This window comes from Gymnodraco acuticeps, unplaced genomic scaffold (genome assembly GCF_902827175.1).
Source record: "Gymnodraco acuticeps unplaced genomic scaffold, fGymAcu1.1, whole genome shotgun sequence".
NCBI lineage: Eukaryota > Metazoa > Chordata > Actinopteri > Perciformes > Bathydraconidae > Gymnodraco > Gymnodraco acuticeps.
The window spans coordinates 253,741-275,843 of NW_022989751.1; the positions used below are offsets into that span (position 1 = coordinate 253,741).

The 22,103-nt window shown below is 40.7% G+C and overlaps 2 protein-coding genes across 2 annotated transcripts in view; one reads left to right on the top strand and one right to left on the bottom strand.

Annotated features, from left to right (window-relative positions):
• The first annotated feature begins 8,286 nt into the window (after positions 1 to 8,286).
• Positions 8,287 to 12,754, top strand: arpc5b (actin related protein 2/3 complex, subunit 5B). Its single transcript, XM_034210114.1, has 4 exons — positions 8,287 to 8,583; positions 9,907 to 9,979; positions 10,164 to 10,340; positions 10,745 to 12,754. Exons 1-4 carry the CDS (start codon positions 8,441 to 8,443, stop codon positions 10,805 to 10,807), a joined length of 456 nt encoding a protein of 151 aa, XP_034066005.1. The 5' UTR covers positions 8,287 to 8,440; the 3' UTR covers positions 10,808 to 12,754.
• Positions 12,755 to 13,228: 474 nt separating this feature from the next.
• Positions 13,229 to 22,103, bottom strand: part of hmcn1 (hemicentin 1) — a 76,314-nt gene continuing 67,439 nt past the window's right edge. The window contains exons 89-106 of the mRNA XM_034210129.1: positions 21,658 to 21,828; positions 21,383 to 21,553; positions 21,123 to 21,293; positions 20,526 to 20,696; positions 20,291 to 20,437; positions 20,000 to 20,137; positions 19,763 to 19,884; positions 19,382 to 19,619; positions 19,137 to 19,199; positions 18,198 to 18,317; positions 17,971 to 18,105; positions 17,769 to 17,882; positions 17,496 to 17,621; positions 17,248 to 17,376; positions 15,397 to 15,759; positions 15,084 to 15,203; positions 14,869 to 14,995; positions 13,229 to 14,392 (exon numbers count right to left, since the gene is read on the bottom strand). Coding sequence (XP_034066020.1) covers positions 14,026 to 14,392; positions 14,869 to 14,995; positions 15,084 to 15,203; positions 15,397 to 15,759; positions 17,248 to 17,376; positions 17,496 to 17,621; positions 17,769 to 17,882; positions 17,971 to 18,105; positions 18,198 to 18,317; positions 19,137 to 19,199; positions 19,382 to 19,619; positions 19,763 to 19,884; positions 20,000 to 20,137; positions 20,291 to 20,437; positions 20,526 to 20,696; positions 21,123 to 21,293; positions 21,383 to 21,553; positions 21,658 to 21,828 — 2,993 coding nt within the window. The 3' untranslated portion in view covers positions 13,229 to 14,025. The remainder of the gene's footprint in view (positions 14,393 to 14,868; positions 14,996 to 15,083; positions 15,204 to 15,396; positions 15,760 to 17,247; positions 17,377 to 17,495; positions 17,622 to 17,768; positions 17,883 to 17,970; positions 18,106 to 18,197; positions 18,318 to 19,136; positions 19,200 to 19,381; positions 19,620 to 19,762; positions 19,885 to 19,999; positions 20,138 to 20,290; positions 20,438 to 20,525; positions 20,697 to 21,122; positions 21,294 to 21,382; positions 21,554 to 21,657; positions 21,829 to 22,103) is intronic.

Below are 22,103 nucleotides of genomic sequence, written 5' to 3' on the forward strand. Positions count from 1 at the left end.
GGGAGAGAGAGATCTCGTCTGGATTGGAAAGGTCGAAAATACACCGACCATAGACGTATTTGTTTGTCTTTTTGCATGTTAGAAACGAGTTGGCGACACTAAGACTGCGAGATAATATTTGTGTAGCAATAATACATGACCTTTCTCTTTCTCAACTCGCTCCTCGGAGGGAAGTCGCTGTCATATGCCTTGTGAACACTCCGATAATGCCTCTCCACGTTACCTTTCTTTGGCAGAGCGACGCTTGCTTTACAAATAAGGCAAATAACCTTTGAATGTGACATCACAAAACAATATTCTTCCTCCCATTCTGGGTGGAAGTGGTTTGTCTTTAGCTTTTTGCTCGGTCCCGCACTCATTTGGTTGTTTGTCTCTTGTTAGTCTCTTTAACTTAATTTGAGTTTTCCCGGCACTTGACTGATTTTGTATCGCTTTGCATTCTGGGTTAACAGACTGGAAAGCGATAGGTCGCTTTTTCTGTCAATCAAGTAAACTCCTGAATTAAGTGGCAGGGAGGCCAAGGGAGGCGGGATCAAAACCTGTTTTGTCTATTTTAACGGAACAGGATTTTTTTTTTTAAGAATGACTCGCGATCTACCAGCTTTGTCGACGTACTGGGCACCTCTGATCTAGTGTATTCATACCCCTCACTGTTTATTCATCATTCAATTCATTCTATATTTTATTCTGTAGATTGTGTACATTACTTTTCACTTTACTGCTTGTTGCACCTGGTTAGAAGCTAAACTGCATTTCGTTGTCTCAGTACCTGTAATATGTGCAATAACAATAAAGTTGAATCTAATCTTGAGCAGGAACAAATGTATTTACTTAGTACATATCTGACATTAACGATTAAACACATGTGTGCATTCTTTATAAATGCAAACCGAGTCAAGCCGACTCCGGAGGTGGCGGTATGCACCTTAAAGTTGTTTGCAATCCGCCAAAAAACCGAGAGAAGAAGAAGAAGACGAAGCCGACTCCGAGCATGGACTCCGAGCTGTCCGACTTCAGGCGAGCTTTTTGAGACCTCCCCCGGCTGCGATCGGCTATTCTCGTCTACTTTCGAGGCGAGCCGCAACGCGTCTCAAACAAGCCTAGTGTCTGCCCACACAAGACCGCTCCGTTTAGCTCCAACCGCTGGAGAAGCTGCAGTACATATGCAGGAGCCTGTACGTGGCGCTGTAACTTCCTCCACAAAAGCAGCGAAGAAGCATGGTTGTCATGGTTGCCCTTCTGTTTATTCTCAGCGGTGGGGGCCGAGGGAACCGGGCAGTTTTTCGCCAGTCAACGTGTATTAAAGTTTAAATCTTCCGACAAAATTATAAAAGTGCCGGTCAAAGGTCTTCTTTGTTATTTATTGAGCTTTAAAACAAATGAATAACGAATCTATATAATATAATAATAAAATACATGGAGCCTCTCTTTGTCCTCCCTCTCTTCGGACAGCGTCAGTGTCTGTCTCATGCAGCAGCTGATCCAGTAATGAGTGACCCGGCCGACAGTAAAAATAAACATATTTATAACTAGTTTATGTAGTTTGAGAGGTGTCTCCGTCTTGTCAGATTAGACTTCACTCGCGTTTATGTCCATATCGAGAGAAAGATACATAATCTGAATTCAGTGTGCAGTTTACTTTGACGCGGGGGTGAGCAGCAGAGGTGGGGAGAGGCGGAGCTATTGCGCAATCATTATCAGAAAATGATCGCTGAAGCTGCAGTACATATCCACAAAAGCAGCGAGTAAGATCCCCCCCGGATGTGTAAGTCTTCTGTAGATGTTGCACAAAGAACTGTAGCATGGTCAGTAGCGTCCGGAGCACGATAGCAACTCTGCGATCCGCCATTGTTGTTGTTGTTGGTGGCGAAACACATCAGCAATGGCGCGGGGTACGCGGAGGTGAGCAGCAGAGGTGGGGAGAGGCGGGGCTATTGCGCAATCATTATCAGAAAATGATCGTATAGGGCGCACACACGGAGCTGTTTGACCTCCCAGAGCGTTGCGTATGCCGTTCTATCCACCTTGGGACCCGTTATCGTTTCCTCAGTCGTTTAGTGCCTGCCGTATGCGGTCGTCCTCGTGTGGCCGAATGGTCTATATGACACTAAACAGTAACGCAAACGGCCGTTTTTGTCCTCGTGTGGCTGCAGCCTAAAATACGCAAATGAAAACCTGAAAAAAATGGGAATTTAACAAATGAAAAAACATGTGTATAAAATGCACTAAAACCTGGACTAGTGCAACCAACACTAACAGCGATTGATAATTATAGGTAGACGTACTGCGTGAATTTTCTATATTGTTTTCAATTAGGTTACTTTCATTCTTCTTTATTTTCTTTATTTTTTTAAACGCAGTTAATGGACACCTGATTTATTAAACACAAATTCATTTATTAAACTAAAAACAGAATTTGTACACCATACTATTATAAAAAAAACCTAACCTACAATTTAAGATAATATATATTTGATACGAAATATCTTGGTTTCTTCTTTTCTGAGGCTATATTGTTTTGATGTTTTACAGAATAATATTCTGTAAGACATATACAAAATAAGACATAAGAGATGTAAAAAGACATATAAGACATATAAAAAATAACATTGCATAGTACATTTTCGTATAATAAATGTACTATGCAATGTTATTTTTTATATGTCTTTTTTCTTAATCCACAAGTAATGTAAAGTAATCAGGTTAGTTTAGTTTTATATTGTCATTCTCAGATTGAGTTTCTGATTACATTTTTTTTACATAAAACTAGTAATTGTAATTGATGACTTTAAAAATGTATTCTGTTACAATTGCTATTTACCTGTAAATACTGTAGTGGACAATTTGTTTACATGCATCTCCTTTTACTTTTTGTAGCTACTCTATTAATCTCTGATGCATTGTACGGAGGACATCCTAGGCTTTCCAGTGATATGTCATTGGTTAAAATGGCAAACTGGGAAGTTCCTCTTTCTTTTCATTCAAAATGGCCGTCATACCAACAAAAACATTTCATAGTAGGAGGAGGGGTATGTCAAATATTGTTGATACATTTTTATTTTTACAATGAAAATCATTAACATGTGAGGAACTTTATAATTAGTTCTGAAAGCAATAACATAATTTGAGTTTTGAAATAACAGCTCTTTTAAAAATGTCCATTCTAGTGGACATCAGGTTCATCTTCATGGACTTAATGACTCAACATTGTTGCAGGAGACAGAACTGAAGCAGACATTTTCTGTACCAGATAGTTAAGGGAGATTTGGATTTGGAGCTCTCAGATGATGAGAGAGATGAGGATTTCACACCTGGGATAGAAGAGGGTGAAGAAGTAGGGGGAAAAGAGGCAGGAGGCTCAGATGAGCGCACAGATACATACGTACATAGAGACAGATAGGGACGAGCAGGAAATACATGCTCATTGCTGCAGCATTCACCAAAAACCAAACTAGTTTTTTAGTGATAAAATATACAGCAATGTTCAAATCAATTACTTATTTATTGTTTAAATAATGGTGAATGCATTCTTGTATTAAGATCACTCTATAAGCCTAATATGTTAAGTAGTTTATCTGTTAATTTTGGCTGTCCTTTCACAATAATATGGTCTTGACGTCCTCTACAGCGGACATAATGTAACATTTAAAGTTAAATTACATTTTAAAAAGTCTAAATTGCAAAATGTTTTATTAACCCTAAAAAATTGTCAAATTCAACGTAAAAGAATTTGAGAAAAATAAATACAAAAATTATGGATTTTACTGTATTATGTAATACAACAGAACAATGTTTTTTGGTTTACTGCAGCTTTTCATATGTTCAGTCAGGAGTCTAATAATGACTGATAGTGGTGTTTAATAAATCTTAGATCCAAAAACATGTCAATCACCGTAATGATAATCTCAACATGTTTTAAACTTTAACTCAATGTTACAAAAGGACACACCGCAACCACTTCCAGAGAGGAAGGGAGCCACACACAGTCATAGCCTGAAGACCTGATCCAAAGCAACACCCACTAGTTCATTAAATTCCCCAATTAAATCATCATCCGAGAACATGATGTCCCCCACGAGAACATTCTCATTAAGTGCTTAGGATAATTTGCTGAGGTGTAAGTCCTTCTCTGGCATGGAAGCACCGCGCCCGGCGCCTGCACATTTGATGATGAATGGCCTTCTTCAAGTTTCATCTGTTCATCTCCGCCTGTCTGTCTCAGTGTTTGCTGTTCAACAGGAGAGGAAACGGGCTCCATATAGAACATTTCCAGGGCCTATTCATTTTCACATTCACGTGAAGGTCATGTATGTGCCTGTACCCTCGCCTTTTGATGTGTTGAGTCATTCACATAGCACAGACGGGTTGGGGCACACAAAGCCTGTAATGAGGACTCATGACCTATGCACGCAAGGTTGTGTGTGAGTGTGTGTTTGATTATTTTTGAGAGAGAGTGAGGGGGTGGAAGAAAGAGAGAGAAAGAAAGAAAATAAATGTGTATGCATGTTTTCATTTAAGTGTGTGTTTGATGGGGTGGGGGTGGTCATAATATCCTGCTATTCAGGTTGTGTTATCAGCTTTACTATTTGAGCAACACTTTCCCACCTCCCTGAAACCAGTTGTGTTCCTTCAGATCTGTGAGTTTGTGTGTGTGTGTGTGTGTGTGTGTGTGTGTGTGTGTGTGTGTGTGTGTGTGTGGGGGGGGGGTGTGTGTGTGTGTGTGTGTGTGTTGGATGGAAAAGGAAGTCAGCACTGGGAAATACATTAACTTATACTATCCTTTCTCCTTCTGAGGCAAGCTGTCTAGACAGAGCAGATAAGGAAATTAAACATTCCACTTCCGACAAAATAAAAACATTAATATGTGTCCGAATTTCTTCACTTCCCAGAGAATTCCTGTGTGCGATGAACTAGTTTCTATTGCTCAGATTCCACACACATATTGTCAGCCTGTTAACCATATTAACATCACAGAAATCTCAGCCAGAATTAAACATGAGCTCATAAGTTTGAGTAAAAAAAGATTGGGAAAGAGTCAAAAAGGTTTAACTGCAGTTTGACAAGCGGATATGTCTGTTTGTGTTTATTCCAAATGGTACCTCTGATTCAATAGATGAGTGTGTGCATTAGCGAAATGGAAAGTTTTTCTTACGTCCTGCTGAGAAAAAAATGCATGTTCACGTGACGCAGGGAAACCCTGACATCCCGAAGCTGATGCGTTGGACTACCCATGAGGGTCTGAGTTAAATAAATAAAGCAGTGACTCCAACCACCCACCCACCCACCCACACACACGCACGCACGCACACACACACACAACACACACACACACACACACACACACACACACACACACACACACACACACACACACACACACACACACACACACACACACACACACACACACACATACACACACACACACACACACACACACACACACAATTCTCTGTTCCAGCAGATACAACTCCTAAAACATATTACATCACAGGAGCAGTTGCGTTCATGTCCTAACAGACATCTGTCTCCTTTAGATGTCTGTCTAAAATAGTCTAGTCTCCTCTGTCCACTTCTACCATTTCTCATGCAATGGTAGAAGTGCATTAGACGGGTGTTACGTGGGGGGGCAGTCTCTCTCATCCTGTGGGAGGACAGTATACTCAGCATCCAGTGACGGGATGCGTTGTTTAGTCTCTGCCAAACATCTTCAACCTTCTTTCATTTGTACACTTAAAAACGATATATATGCTTCCATACTCTTTTCTTCCTTGTACACATGCTTTTTCTTGAAAAGGAGATCTTGTCATTTGCACCCACCTTGTTTGCCATCTGCATTGCAGCCAAAACTTACCTAAGGGGGATTCTAACTCAAGAATATAAACAAGTTTAATGAATTTCAACCTCAATAGACTAGCATATGCATATGCGTCTAATTATTCACTCTGTAATATACCTATAAAACATCTTGAAGAAGAACAGGCTTCTACAGCCACGTAGACCCACAATAAGAAATACAATCATACTCATCTTGCAGCGATCAACCATGATTTATAATTGCCAGCTGTTACAGTGAAATTGTAGCTGTATTCAGCTTGTAAATCTGTATGCTTGTCAATGTGGCAAAATGTTTTAGACACCTACTGCTGGAAGAAACTACAGAAGAAGAGGTTTTGATTCATGTCTTCCAAATTAAATCAGTCACTGCAACTGTGCTATATGCATTCACAAAACTTAACCGCTGTGAAGTCAAAAACAAAGTCAAGGCTTACGCCAAAAATGTCAAGCAGTTGTGTTACAGTTTTTCTCGATTATACATAAAGCACAATTATTTTAACTGACATTCAAAGAGCAAAACATCGGCTCAAATCTCCAAAACTCTAAACACGTTTTCAGCTTTTGACACAATTTGCAAATCAACATGGCACTTTTTGCAAACCACTGCACACGTTTCTCCACGTAAGACACAGGAATCTGACATAAAGTCACGTGTTAGCAGGTTTAAAACACTGATATTCAAAATGCCTCACACATGGACCAATGATCAAGAAACACGTTCCACCTGACCAAACACCTGATAGCATAATTGTTGGCTCATCAATCAGTATGTTAGCACTATGAAAAGACCACAGGTGAGTACTTTCTTACAGCAACAATGGAAGCCAACATGGAAGCAAGAGGAAGAGGAAGAGGAAGAGCTGGGCTGAGAGTGAGAGGAGGAAGAATGAGAGGAGGTAGAGCTGGAGGGAGAGGACGTGGACAAAGAAGAATACTCTCTAATGAAATGAAATGTTATCAACTATGGTTTGACGATGAGAGAGGCTGGACGGAGGGTTCGGCCTAATCTAAGCCGATGTACTGTCGCCTCTGTAATCCAGACACTTAGACTTGAAAACAGGTTAGAAGGACTGAGAAACAAAGAGGTGGAAGGCTAAGGATTTCCAATGACGCACAGGAAGCAGCAGTTACAAACTGGGTTTTGGCAAACAATGCCATCACACTTAGAGAGATCCGAAGCATAGTAGCTATGTGCTGAGATGCATGTTGCACAATGTTAGTTTTGAATAAAATGTGATTTCTCATTTGTATTTCTTCATTTACTGTATTTCTGTAAACTCAAGCAATCTTTCTCTGCAGAAACCTCTCTGTACAGAGCATAGTCCATAAAAGATGAAAGTGCTTTAGATTATGCTCAGCAGTGTGTAGTTGGGTGGTCAAACAATCTAGTGTTATCAATGAAGTGTGTTATATTTGGTGCAAAAGTTTGCATTTGGAAAGTGTTTATGTAGTTTTGAGTGCAGTTCTTCATTTAGCAGGAGAAATTAGGTGTTTTGTACTTTGGGTGTGTGGTTTTGTGAATTGTGTTTAGTGTTCTGAGAAACTGAGCAATAAAAAAAGAAATGTGTGTTAGCAATCGAGAAAAACTGTAATGTAGTGAAACACTTAAATCAAACTTTAGTTACAGGGGGGGGTGTCCGGTGCCTTGCTCAAGGGCACCACTGCAGGTGAACTGGGACCTCTCCGAGTAGCAGTCCACACTCCATATTTAGGTCGGTTCGGGGGCTTGAACCGGTGACCCTACAGCTCCCAGTCCAAGCCCCAACTGACTGAGGCCGGGCATAATGAGTACTTTTACTTTTGGTATATTTTGATGCCAATACGTTTGAACTTTTCATTGAGTAACATTTTGAATGCAGGGCTTTTACATGTAACAAAGTATTCCTTCACTGTGGTACTTTTACTCATGTACAAGATCTGAGGACTTTTTCCACCTCTGATTGTAAGACATTGCTTTGAAACAAGACATTCATGTACAATCTGGATTATTAAAAGCAGCCTGGTTAAACCTTTTGGCATCATGCCTAAAGTCGGTGGAAATGGGTGCACTCTCTTTGAATAACAGGACTTGGTTGCATGTTACATGACAATACGTTCAATTTAATTAGAGTCTTGGTTGGATAGAGAAGATTTGTAATTGCCAATGTTTCTCTGTTATTGAATTGTACAGCTCTTCCATTGATAACAAATATGTTGTTATATTCAAGTTCCTTTATCACACTTGATTTGTTTTTCTTTTGACATTTTATTTGTATGCATCAAAACACCAAAGCATTTATTTGTGGGCGAAATCCTCCTCGGCAATGATGGTTGTGCATGAGGCAATGCATGCATTTAAACTGGAAGTCTAATGTTTCGTCGCTCTCTAGTGGCAACAACTGGTAACTACAGACAACTACTTGCAGTTTCACATTGTGTCCACTATGGGGCGATGTCGTGAACGCGGAAGCAAAACCCACCCAGAGGAAACAGGAGGAAATCAGGAAGCTGCCTGCTTGTGACAGCCGTATCAAAGAAAAGCACTGTACAAAAAAAGGCCGGACCTGGGCTTGAACTCTTGTCCTTTTCGATTCGAAATAGACTCCTAAAACCCTCCAACAACATGGCGAAGACCACCGGGAACGCTGCCCGCTTCAGGCGTGTGGACGTGGACGAGTACGACGAGAACAAATTTGTGGACGAGGAGGACGGAGCAGAAAACCAGCTGGGACCCGACGAGGCAGAGGTGGACTCCCTCATCAGACAATATCCTTTACATGATTAGCTAGCCTGTTAGCATCCACATACTGCTGAAGATACCAACCACAACGGTCGGTGTTTATTTATGGATGCTATGGTTAACTTCATGTATTCTCTGTATAGTATGTTGCCGGGTATGAAAGGGCGTTTTGCAAGTAGGCCAGTTACTGTCCAGACTTGCCTGGCAGACACATTCCAGGGATTTCTGCTCCAAGACACACCAAGCTTTATATTAACTTTTAAGCAAGTGTGCATTTGCAAACAGGTTCACAATGTAATGGTAGGCCAGGCCTATATATCCTTTTTGTCTTTAAATAGTCGAGTAACTTCATCGTGTTTTCTGCCGATTAGCTTAGTAGGTTGAGTGTAGCAGAAGCACAAGGTTTTGCTCATGAGCTAAACGATCTGCTTCCTCTTTGATACAGCAGTTCCAATTATAGTGTTTCTGTAAAGTGTGAAGCCAGCGGTTTCCGTCTAATAGGCCTTATAAGGCTTGAAAGTGCAGCACTTCCTCATTGAATAAGACAGTTCCCTCCCACCTCATGCTGCAGGGCAGGAGGAAAGGCTCGCGCTCGTTACAAATCTGACAACAACAACAATAATAATAATAAAAAACAAATTATGAACATGGAAACAAATTGTACGTGCTTTTAAGTAATATAAAGTAGGGCGCACTGCTCATACTGATTTATACCGATAGTATTTATTAAGAAGTTCACCCTTTTTTCTACTAGCTGATGAAAGAAACACTGCAAAGAGGGGATTTTATGCTAACACTATTTTAACTTTTGTCTATCTCAAGAGTACTGATTATCCTCATCTTACCCCCTGCTGATCCTTTAACCATGCCTTTATTTTCTTCCATAACAAGGACTTTAGATTGTCTATCAATTGCATTTGGGTTGCACTTTTAAGGACTCTCTTCAAAGTCAGTATGGACAGGTGAAACAATATCTAGAGCTTATAGCAATAGCCGTTTTAACATAATAATGGACATGTGAGCCTATATTTTACATTTGAATTGTAAAACGGCACATTTTAATTACGGGTAAACTTGATGTGTTTTCTATTATGCATGCAAACACCCACCTAAAGATCTCAAACAACTGATTCTGCAGTCACACCGAAATGGAGAGATAAACCAAATACGTTTTTATATATATATTTATGAATTCATTCATAAGTGGCGACATATCTCAGGTAGCTGGAAGGATCTGTTGTTCTAAAAAATAAACAAAAAAAGAGAGAGCAGCACTCTCAGGATCTTACTTTGACTACAGTTATTAGACCACCAGCTGTTTTGCATTGCATCCTTAACCCTCCCTGCACAGGCAATCTGATGGAGGCTCTACAAGCAGTCCTGAAGAACCCGCCGATCAACACGAAGAACCAAAACGTCAAGGTGGGTCTGGTTCTCCTGGTTAATAAGAGTATTTACCACAGTCCTGTTTTTCTATAGAATCACTTTGTGGACTCTATGCTAATGAAATGAGAGGTTTGTTGGACATAAACAGTAGAACGATTTAGGCAGTAATAACTAACTACTTGGCAACTCTCCTATTCACATGTATCTTCTTTTCTCTCAGGAACGTGCAGAGGGTTTGGTGCTGAAGGTGCTCAGCGCCTTTAAGAGCAGTGACATTGAAAAAGGGGTGCAGTCCCTCGACAAAAATGGCGTCGACCTGCTGATGAAATACATCTACAAAGGCTTCGAGAGGCCGTCAGAAAACAGCAGCGCGGTCCTGCTGCAGTGGCATGAAAAGGTCAATATTTGCACTTCATTATCTGGCATAATCATACGGTGACACATTTTTGAGTTATGCATTCTATATACTGGCTGGATAGAGGGAGAAGTGGACGTAGATTAACACGGAAGATTGACATTTTAAAGGAAATGTCCTCCAGCGGTGTTCAAAGTCTGTGATGTTGTTTTCTCTGTGTTAGTAAATGTACTCAATGAAAAGTGATATTAGCTTGGAAATTGTGATATATTATGGTAATCAAAATGAATGTATCTTAAACAGGATCATGTATGGCGTCATAGTGGGACAGTCAAATACATTAATTAAATGTGGTCACAACTCTGCATACAGTATGAGCTACCAGAGTTGAACAGAGACTTAGTTTCAGTATTAAAAACCTGATCATATTTTCTCTGCGTCTCCAGGCTCTGGCAGCTGGAGGAGTCGGCAGCATCGTGCGGGTACTAACAGCGAGGAAAACGGTCTAAAAGAAGAGGATCAGTTCCACATCAATAACACATATGGGATATTATTGATGTCGTCTAACAGATGGCATAGGGACTAAAATGAAAAACTATTCTTTAACCCAATGCGATCCCGCTAGACAAACTCAAATCTGCATCACATTGTGTTAAAGAAACATGTTTTTATTTTGTATTCCCATTCATGATCACAGCCCAGTCAACACAGGGTGCTACAGAGAACCTTACATGTGTACTGCTTCCTAGATTTCCTTACTGTATTCCCCTTTGTCTTCATGTCATTCCTATGCAGTCTGTAGATATTCTGCTGTACACACAGCGGTTCCCAACCGAGGGGAGATAGCAATGAATATTCCTGGATTTGATTCTAACTCAGGATAATTCTACCTCTCTTATCAGTCTAATGTAAGTAAAAGAGGTTGGGAGCCACTGCTGGACAGTACTTTATCTACACACTCATACAAACAGACACAATTGTGCTCACTCACAGGCATGACTCAGCAATATTTCCTCCATTCAAACCCACACAGGGTTTCAGCTTTGCTTCTCTAGGGAAAACTCTCAGTATTTGTTTTCCATCTTCTCTTCACTAGAGATTTTCTGAGGGTGTAAAAGCCAGAGTCTCTGTTAGTAAATCCTCTCATTGCCTCTCCCTGTCACACTTTAGCTGTGGGAGGCTCTTGAAAAGCGCAGTCACAGATGGAGGATGGTGGATTTGCACCCGGGGGTCGCCATTTCCCCCCGTAGAGCGGGAGGGAAGGGTGGGGGTTGGTGTCATCCATCCATCCTTTCACACTGCCTGCTGCCCCAGTTAAGGATTATTACCCACGATGCATCTCCACCACCACTCTTATTAATCCTATTTTGCTATTCCTCACATCCCTTGTGTGTCTGACCCTCTCATGCACCCTCTGTCACTGAGCAGGGCATTATGGGGCTTTTTCTGTACTTTGAGAAAAAAATAACATGTCACCATTAGAGTCCTTTTTCATATTGTTTTATTTTGGTATTTAACAGAAAAACAATATCTATGATAAAACATTTTCCGCTTGGTTTGTTATTGCTTTAAAGTTGGGTTTTGACCACAGCTTAAAAGGTTCGAATATATCAGGGTGTAGGAGAGACTTAAATAAAAATAATTAATGTTAAAAAGGTATTTTTTGCATGATCCCAATCTTGAGTTTTGAGTATTCTGTCAAGCATTTCATACCTATCTTTTCTAGATGGGAGGTTTTTGTATTGAATCTGGGTTTGAATCTATGCTTGTTCATTCGAACAATTCCTCCACGCGTGGTATAGCAGTAGGGAGTTACTACCACGTATGCTTCTTTTTTTTTTAAATGAGGAAAACTGGAAATGTTGAAGCTTGATCTGCCTTATCGGGTAGATAACGTCTGTTGCCAAATGATCTGTTTTGCTTTCATGGTAATACTGTAGCTTATAGTGATGATTTTGTTGCCCTTATGTATTGGAGATTTTTTTTTTTAAACAAAGTGGTGGAGTTCTACGAATAAACAGTATACATTAACATGCAAGCAAAGTGTTTTATGGTTGGAAAGATTTGCCATTTTGAAAAAATGATGTAGTGATCAGGGGAATTTAGACCCAGCATAATGTTTTGTTTCTGCTCATTTTAAATAGCTTTTTCTAAAAGACGCATACATTTGTGTTTTCTCACGAGTTATCAACAGTTGATATTTAGACATGGGTTTTCATGTTTAAATACGGTCATCAGTGATGAAGCATCCAGACACTAGATTCCTCTTCCTCTTGCAGGAAAGTCTAGTTTTACATGAAAACAAAAAACAGCCTGATATTTTCATGTAATCTGAGATGCTCTTCCAGCTGAGGGAGCATACCACACTGATGTACAGTCTGCCTTACTCTATATTACTTTTTTTTATGTTAATGCTTTTTTGACAAAAATAAAAAAGGTATGAATGCAAATCATAACTTTGTCTTGACTTTGTTTTACATCCACACTCATTTATCAATGCTAGAAACTAAATGTTGGAGGTGAAGGAGAGCACTTACCTGGCTCTTAGTGTATGCTGTCCAGCAGATATTTGTTCACATTTCACAGATTTCCCATTATTTTTATAAATGAATTAGTATTATCTAAACACTGTTGTAAATGTAACTTATCTGCTACTGAAGTTACTGTGACCTTCAAACTAAATACAATTATATATTTTTTAAATTACGATGATATTGTTTTCTGCAGAAAACAAATAAACAATATGGCAGACAGAGTAATCCTTGTCTCTGATTTCAGAGTGAACTTGTTGCTACTCCTAAATGTGCTCTTGTATTCTTCAGTGTTATTCTCATTAGCTTGCTTGAGTCGATGTGAAATGCTTTATAAAGGATCAGGGTTTTTTATGCATCAGTGCTGGAGACATACATAACGCTTGTTTTCAGTGTATATTCATTTATTACAGTTTTATTACAAAATGGATCCAATAAGTACAGTATTGCAATACATTATGAGAAAAAAACAAAACTATTTACAAGTCGTAAAAATAAAATACATCTTGATATGAACTTTTGGATTGAGCAGTTTATGGCACATTGATGATGTAGTGTAATGATAAGATAGGGTTTCTATTTACTAGACTACCTGAGGATGCAGAAGATCTAACAGTTAAGCTTTCTATCACCGAAATGAGCACCATATCTGAAGAGTCACATTTTCCCTTTGGTGATTAATGACACAAGGGCTAAACAGACGAGGGAACTGCCATTTTTCTAAATCAAGCACTTCCCAATAAGTTAATAGTAGGTAGATGTAAATAAAAGGCTAGCTAATATTTGTTGAGTAGGGTTGGTATCTACTATGGGAGCCACCGATGAATACTTCCGCTTTAAGGAGCAACATCTTGTTGATCTTATAAATAAATCTGAGGGGGCAGGGAAAATCACAAGGCAACATATTAAACATTTCATTGAAAAAGTCCTGACAGACTGAGGTTTTGGATTCCTGGGATTAAAGCCAATACATAGCCAGTTTCATTGTACAAGTCAACTGTTACCCTCCTGTGTCTTGTGTTGTTTCCACCTTTAATCTACTTCCTCTTGTCTTCAGGGCTATATGCCCTTCTGGCCGCTCACATTGAGAGTTTTTCAGTTTGTTTACTGATGTGGCTGCTTTTTAAAAAACACACCCACTCACTTATTTAGGATGCAATTCACCACACCTTTGTCTGCCTTCATTTATAGTGCTCTCAGTAGGGGTATGCAGAGACGGCGATGTAGACGATGAAGGTTGTCTGGTACTCGATTCCTCCGTCTGCGCTGTAGGAGAGGGCGCGGACCTTCATTCGGTAAGTATGGGGCTCTTGAAGCGCCTGTGTTGTGAACAGCACTCCCTTCAGGTTCTCGTCTCGCAGGGCGAAAGGTAACGTGGCGTCCTCGTCCACCACGAGGAAGGTGGTCCTGGGGTGCATTACTCCGTCCTGTGTGTAGGCCACCAGCCTGATGAGGTCCTGGTTGGCTGCGATGCCAAAGGGAAGAGACAGCAGCTTGTACTCCAGGGCGTAAGGGCTCAGGGCACACTCCAGGTCGTTAGGAGGGCAGTTCTTCAGGCAGAACCTGGACACAACATACACAGCAGAGTTGAGTTGAGTATATTGTGCCAAAAAAAATATATATATATTTTGTCAGAAGATAGATAGAGTACTCTATTTTTTTTAAGGGAAACTGCAAGTGACCATCTAGGGTTTATATTTATTCATTACACTATTTATTATTGGATTTATTGATATTCTATATTATTTGGCACAATCACCATGTACAGACAAATCATAATCTTGACCAACCTGGCAGTAAACAGTTTTTAAAGAAATTATTTCAGGAGCAATCCGCACCATTTGTCTCAAAATTCTGCAAATTACACCAAAACTACCTGCATGTTATAGTACCAAAATAAATACATGAAGAACTTTTGATTAACTGAGTTTTTAAAGTTCGCTTATAATTTGAAATCCCCAAGTTTCTCTAGCCTGTGTTGTTCACGTTTGATATCTTGTGGGTTAATCCTAACTGAGTGTGTTTCCGTGGAGGTTTACCCTGTGGCTGGATCCCTCTGGTAGTTTGGTGGACAAGGTGTGTCGATACATTGGAAACTTCCTCTCATGTTGAAGCACATCTGGTTGGCCCCACACTGGATGTTATCCTCCAGGCACTCGTCTATATCTGTAGATACAGCAAACAGCTTATCACGATTACAGTACAAGCTATAATAAAATGAAATGATGGAGATGGAAGCAGTAGTTTTTCTCACCCTGACACGTCTTGCCGTTGGTCATAAGGCGGTAACCAGCTGGACAGAGACACCTGTGGCTCCCTGGTGTGTTCATACACTCATGCTGACAGGCATCCCTCACCTCACACTCATTGATGTCTGTCGGTGTCACACACACAAACAACCACATAATGATAGAGACAAAATTAGATAAATGCCGAATTAAGGCACATTTTTAAAGCCCACAATTCAAAAATCACAGCAAATCCTCAAGCAGCAAAGCAGAGCGTTTCTCTACAAAAAAACTTTCCTCCTCTCCCTCATCTCAACCCTGCCTGTCCTACATTGTTACCTAAGCAGGAGCCCCCCCTGGACTCAAAGCCCTGCAGACAAGCGAGGGAGCCCTGCTGCGAGGAATGAGTCTCTCTGCGGCTCCGGCTCCTTTCACGGCCCCTTGAGGTGGCGCCGTAGGAGTGGTAGCTCTGAGAGGCCAAGTTGTGGTACAGTCGCTGGTGGGAGTTGTGTTCAGGAGAGGATTGTGATGCTCGGTAGCCGAATGAGTAACTTTCATAGCTGGGCAGACGCTCCAGACCGGCACAGGACTTGCCGTCCCCCAGCAGGTGGCGCCCTGGAGGGCAGGTGCACTTGAAGCTGCCCGGCGTGTTGAGGCATTGGTGGGCACAGGGCTGGGGCAGCCGCTCGCACTCATTTATGTCTGCCCTCAGCACAAAGAAAGACCAGCAGCAGGACAAAGTGATAGAAAAAGAGGAGAAAAAGGTGCAAAAAAAATAAAGGTGGTATTTAGAAATGAAAAGAAATGAGGTGGTGCAGGCCATGAAAATAGAGATGAGATGAGGGAGATGAGAATGGGGGAAAAAAGGGGATATGTCAATTACCCCACTGTACAACAATACATATTCATGTCCCTAAGACAGAAATGTATTGAGACTATAAAAACATTTGTCGTATTAGAATGAGAGATAGAGATAATCTCCTCTCATGTCAAATCAAAACTTTAAAGATAATAACTTTAAATGCTACTTTGAATCTAGTTAACATGTTACGAAATCCAATTCATGCCAGAGGAATTCTTCACAAAGACAGAGCTCAGCGTACAATGTTAATGATGTCACGAGGGAAACAGTGAATATATGCCATTACAAAGCAACTCCAGGAAATAGCCAGATCCAGACATAAAGAGGATAGTTTGAAGATTGAAGAAGAGGGAAAGGAAACAGAGGGATAGATGGAGCAGAGGTCATGGTGCTGGTCTTTTTATGGTTGATGTGTAAAAGAAGTAGACATTTATTTTCTGTTTCCCCTACCTCTGTCGTACTTTCCTACGCTTTCTCCTATCTGACAGTGTTGGTGAGCAGACGTAGCTTCAACATAGAGCAGTGTTTCTCAAACGTTTTCACACCAAGGACAACTTAACCAATAAAAAAACACACACGGACCACCTAACTCCCCAGATATCCAAAAACAAAAGGCCTGCTTACAACTCCAACAGTTTATAACAAATTACAGCCTAATGATGACAGCTTAACCTTCTCTATATCAAATTCAAAATAAAAAACAGTAAAACTATGGTTGCAGTCCCAAGTTTAACATGAATTCAACATTAAACACAAGTTAATTATTTACACTGTTCCAGGTATTTAGCATTGTTTACGCACTCATTGACTGTGTGTCTCTGTTGCCACATATACTAGTCATTCTTAAACAATTTGAGAAACACTTTAAATGTATTTATTTCAAATGTGAAATGTTACCAATATACTCACGGACCACTAGGGGTCGCTCACGGACCACACTTTAAGAAGGACCTGATACCAGGCATAAAATATTTGAAAGGTATTTAATGTCATGAGTTAGTCAGTGGTTTAACCAGCAGCATTTTAGAAATGTAAGCAAGCACTGAAGATAATGTCCGAGCTACATAGCAGTTATTAAAGATTTTCACCAGGAGTGAGTCACTGAAAAAAAGAGAGAAATATGCCGGCAGAAGCAAGCAAGCTTATGGGAGGTGTAGGGGAATAGCAGTGCATATTTTTCTCACATTCTTTCTTTGCTCAACATGCTGTATGGTTTGGCAAGTGGAAGTATCACCTGCCTGATCAATGCGCATGAAACCCTTTGAATGTAATACCATTTTGGATTCAACTTTTGTTATGTTTATGATAAGCATTAAAGATGTACATACCGAGGCAGGGCCGCCCCACTCCCTGAGATCTGTAGCCACGTGGACAGGTGCAGTGGTAGCTGCCTCTGGTATTCTCACAGATCTGATTGTATCTGCACTGATGAGTGCCATCCCTGCACTCATCGATGTCTACAGCACAAAGGACACAGGAGTTAATCATAATCTCTCCCAGTCTGAACTTTAATAAATACACTTTAGCAGATGCCGTCTGGCTTAACAAGGAAGAATGTATGCTTGTGAATACTCACCTACACATGTCCCATTGCCGCCTTTAGTCATACCATTGGGGCACAGGTCAATACAGGTGTAACCCCCCCGTGTGTTTTTACACTGCTGATCTGACCGACAAACCCTCTGTCTGCACTCATTTATATCTGCAGTGATCAGAGAGAGGACAGAGGAGGTCAATGTTTCTTAAAGAAAATGATGTGATAGTATTGTTTCAAGTAATTCATTATACAAAAAGTCCAAAAACAGTAGTTATTTTTTTTTAAATAAAACAGATAAATTATATATCTCACCTATACAGCGTCTGTTTCTGAGTTGGTAGCCCGGCTCACAGGCGCATCTATAGCTGCCGATCGTGTTCAGACAGTGTTGATTGCACAGATTTGACTCCTGGCACTCGTTTACATCTGAGCAACAACAAAGACAATTGTACAGCTTAACTTTAGCATCACTCAAAACGAATGGTAAGTTTATCTATTAAGATTTGTCATGTACCGGTGCAGCTGAGACCATCAGCTGTTCTCCTGAAGCCTCGCCCACAGCGCATGACACATCGGTAAGAGCCAATGGTGTTCTCACAGTCCTCTCCATCATGGCACACGTTCGCATCCAGTGAACACTCATCAATGTCTATGAGAATTATCAGTAGGGAATTATTAAAACAATAATATTTGTGTGCAATAATCATGCTAACAGCACTGATTCAGAGGTGAGTTGTTTACCCTGACATGTCCTGCCGTCAGCTGAGATGGTGAGGCCCCGGGGACACGAGCAGTAGTACGTGCCCATGGCGTTGTGGCAAGTATGAGAACATGGGTTCCCGACCTCACACTCGTTCTCATCTGCAGCACATCATTTGCATATAAAGAACAACACTTAAACTTCAACTAACAGTTATTTCAATGTAGATGATTGTGTTGATTAATCTCGCTTCAATTGTTTGGGTGAATGTAAATGTCAGAAAATGGTGAAAAATATCAGTGTTTTTAAAAAAGCCCGCAAAAGGTCTTTAAATTAAAAAAGTTTACTGTAATTAAGGAGTAAAGACAGCAGAAAAACTGGATCAAGAAATGTTTTCTTTAAAAAAGTGCATAAACCAAAATCTATTTCTATACATTTTCTAATTGACATCTTATCAAACTTATGAATTTAGCCAACAACGGGTACGTTTTGCTAAATACATTTGGATAAGCATGAAATCATTTAAAAGGTTATTTTATTACCACCATGAGAATCAAGCATTTTTAATATACGTTTAACTTAAAATATAATTTTTATAAACTAGCATTTTACTACAATGTTATTGAACTGATTCTCTATGAGTTACGGTACGTCCACACGGCAGCGTGCGTTGAAGCTTGCCGGTGGGCGTGTCTGGCGCGCGACAAACAACCAATCACATGAATCTCACGGTTTGATTGGCTAGCGCTTGTACTGGCATATGATTTGATTGGCTGACGCTTCCGTCGAAGCTTGAAAAGTTGAACTTTTCTCAACTTTTGAAACGATCAACGCGAGCAAAGCGACGCGACGGAACCACAATGCAGTTCGGCAAAGCCTGACGTCACCCCATTCAAAGTGAATGGGAAGCGTCTCCGTTGAAGCAACGCACGCTGCCGTGTGGATGGGTCGTTAGCATGCTGTGTGGTGATAAACATTACCTGCACAGTAGGGCCCGGCAGACACTAACGTGAATCCCTGAGGACACTGGTTACTGCGATCTCCTGAAAACATGTTTCAGTTACATTTGTATTACAGTTCAGACAAAAACATGGCAAGAAAAAAAAGACGTATCAGATGTAAAAGTCTGACTGGAAAAGAGTCTTATATAAATTGTTCAGTCCATTTCTCACCCATAGGCAAAATATTTTTTTACAATAAGTCCTTTACAGACAGTAATTCTCACCCTTAGCAATATTAGCTTGTATGCTATACTCCAACACTTCCTCCAGGGGGTTGTAGTGAGCTCTGATGGCTGTGGCGTGCAGCGTCTCTACGAGGAAAGGCATCTTGCCCTTGGACTGGTCGTAGGTGATGGTGTGGTTCCAGGAGTAGGGCACACTCTCCCGGTCGATGCTGAACATGCGGGTGGACAGAGCGTACAGCTGGCCCGGGCCCGTCTGGATGTAATCCTCTGTGTAGTCCTGAGTAAAAACAAAAGTGTAAACTTGAGGCATATTTGAGGTAGTTTTACATTGTGTAGCTAAGATAAACAAAAAGAGAGCTGTAGTGTATATAACAGGGCCTATACCTACAGGGGCTACAGGGGAACAGCTTATTTATGTACCTTGATGCTGATGTCAGCGTGTGAAGGCAGTTGCAGGATGTGTCCGTTCACGACGATGTCCAGTAACAACACTCCATCTGAGTCCATGCCTCTGGCAATGTGGGTCATCCTCAGGATCTCACCTACCGAGATTACAGAACATACAGATACATTCAAGGATTTCCCCATGATAACATAACGACAAATCCAATATCATCAGTCAATCATTCAAATACAAAAATATATGTTTATTCTTACCCGTGGCAAACTCCACCTGTGTCTCTCTCCTAAAGATGCTTCCTGTTAGCGTGTAGCCATTGACAGCCTCTCCCACTTCCTGTGCAGTGGCCCAGTAAACAGGGTTCAGGATCGAGATGAGCTTTCTCATTGCAGGACCTTGAAATAAAAGGCAGAGGAATTATTACATATTTTGAAAAGGTTCGAGAGAATAATTTAAGGTGCACTAAGTTGCATGAAGGCATTGTTATTTGATGCATATCTCATATCAAAGTAGAAGATTTAAACACATGAACATTTTGGAAAACTGACCTAATGTCCTTGGTACATTAGTAATAGAGGCCTTGATGGTTCTCTCTCCAGCCTTGCTCTCTGTGATGGTGGCATTGAGGATGGCGATGCCAAACTCAATATCGTTGATGTTCCCTATGATGCTCCCTCGTGCTTTCTGTGGTCCACCTGGCAAAAAGAAAAACATATTAAGCTTTGATTGCTGCACTCAACTGCACACATATGCAATATACGCATCTTGACTAAAATGGCTCACCTGGGCAGGCCTGACTGCTACATCTGGACAGCTGAGAGGAGTCTCCTGGACACAGCCGGCCACCGTTGCTTGAAGACGGACTGTTACAGAGACGGACACGTGTCCTCTCTCCACCACCACAGGAAGTAGAGCAATCTATCCATGGCTGCCATGAGCCCCAGTTACCATCAACTGCATTGATATATCCAAAAAACATAAAATCACTACAAACACTAACACACAAATCATCAACAAAAAAAGAGAGTATTTTCTTATTTACCTGATTAATTAAATACACTGTTTGTTCCAATAAATGTTTTGTAATTGAAAATGTATAGATATTTTCATTAAAATATTTCTATGAAATAGAAGGTGGACAACAACCCAATAAAAAGAGGTGTGCCATACTTGCCCAGTTTAGTAATACAATGCTGTTGAGTTTTTTACCAGACAGGAAAAAAGATACAGCAATCATGTTCAGTGAATTCAATGTGAAAGGCAAATACAAGTTATATTTATTTAGATCACTTCTCATTTAAAGAGCATTTTATTGACCAGAAGAAACCTCTCCACCCTTAGCCTTGAACCACTTACACTTTCTTAAACATGCTGACTCACCAGGACAGTTGGCTGTGCTGCATCTCTGTATCTGTGAATCTGCACCTGCACACGCTCGCCCACCATTGGCTGATCTGGGGTTGTCACATGTCCTGTAGCGCCTCATCTGACCTCCATTACAGGTCTTGCTGCAGCTGCCCCAGCTACTCCATGGACCCCAGTTACCATTAACTAATGAAAAGAAAGTGTACAAATGTAAGAGAGAGAAAAGGAAAAGCCAGGAGTGAAGCCAAATGAGCCGGTGAGTTAATTTGACTGACTGGGGCAGGGGTCATTGTTGCAGAAGTCGATCTGGATGTCGTTGCCTTCACACTGCCTGCCAGCATGCTGAGGGGCGGGGCTGGCACAGAGGCGTGTCCTCTGTCTGTTCCCGCCTCCACATGAAACACTGCAGGTTCCCCAGCTCACCCAGGAGGACCACTTCCCATCCACTGGTGGGCAAAATAAAAGAAGCATTATAATCAGTCAGTTAAACTTTAGTATTAATTCTCTTTTAATCTGATTTAATCGTAAAGTCAGATCTCTGAGCCCTTACCAGGACAGGGTTTCTCCTTGCAAAATTGAGTCTGGGTGTCTGTGCCCTCACACTGCGGCCCATCAAATGCTGGAGGAGGGTTGTTGCACAGGCGGATTCTGGACTGCATACCTTTACCACAAGACTCACTGCATGGGCTCCATGGCAGCCAAGACCCCCAGTTGCCCGAAACTGCAAGAGTGTATCAGACAGACAGTCATTATATACATACACTTCCATATTCAGCCCAAAGGTAGAAAGTAAGAACCTTTCTTTAAGTACTGCAGTTAAATTACATTTTTAAATATCTATTAATTTATTTGACAGCTATAGGTATCAGCAATGCTATATGAGTAATATAATATATCATAATATAACACTTACAGGACCAATATTTTAGGATTATTTTGAGGATTATATCTGTGTGCTTTTACATAAATAAGGATACATTTTAAAACTATGGTTAT

Excerpts from the sequence above, each read along its gene's own strand:
- arpc5b (XM_034210114.1), top strand. The coding sequence starts at position 8,441 with ATGGCGAAGACCACCGGGAACGCTGCCCGCTTCAGGCGTGTGGACGTG. Across the intron at positions 8,584-9,906 it reads GTGGACTCCCTCATCAGACA|AGGCAATCTGATGGAGGCTC; the intron begins ATATCCTTTACA and ends CCCTCCCTGCAC. Across the intron at positions 10,341-10,744 it reads TGCTGCAGTGGCATGAAAAG|GCTCTGGCAGCTGGAGGAGT; the intron begins GTCAATATTTGC and ends CTGCGTCTCCAG.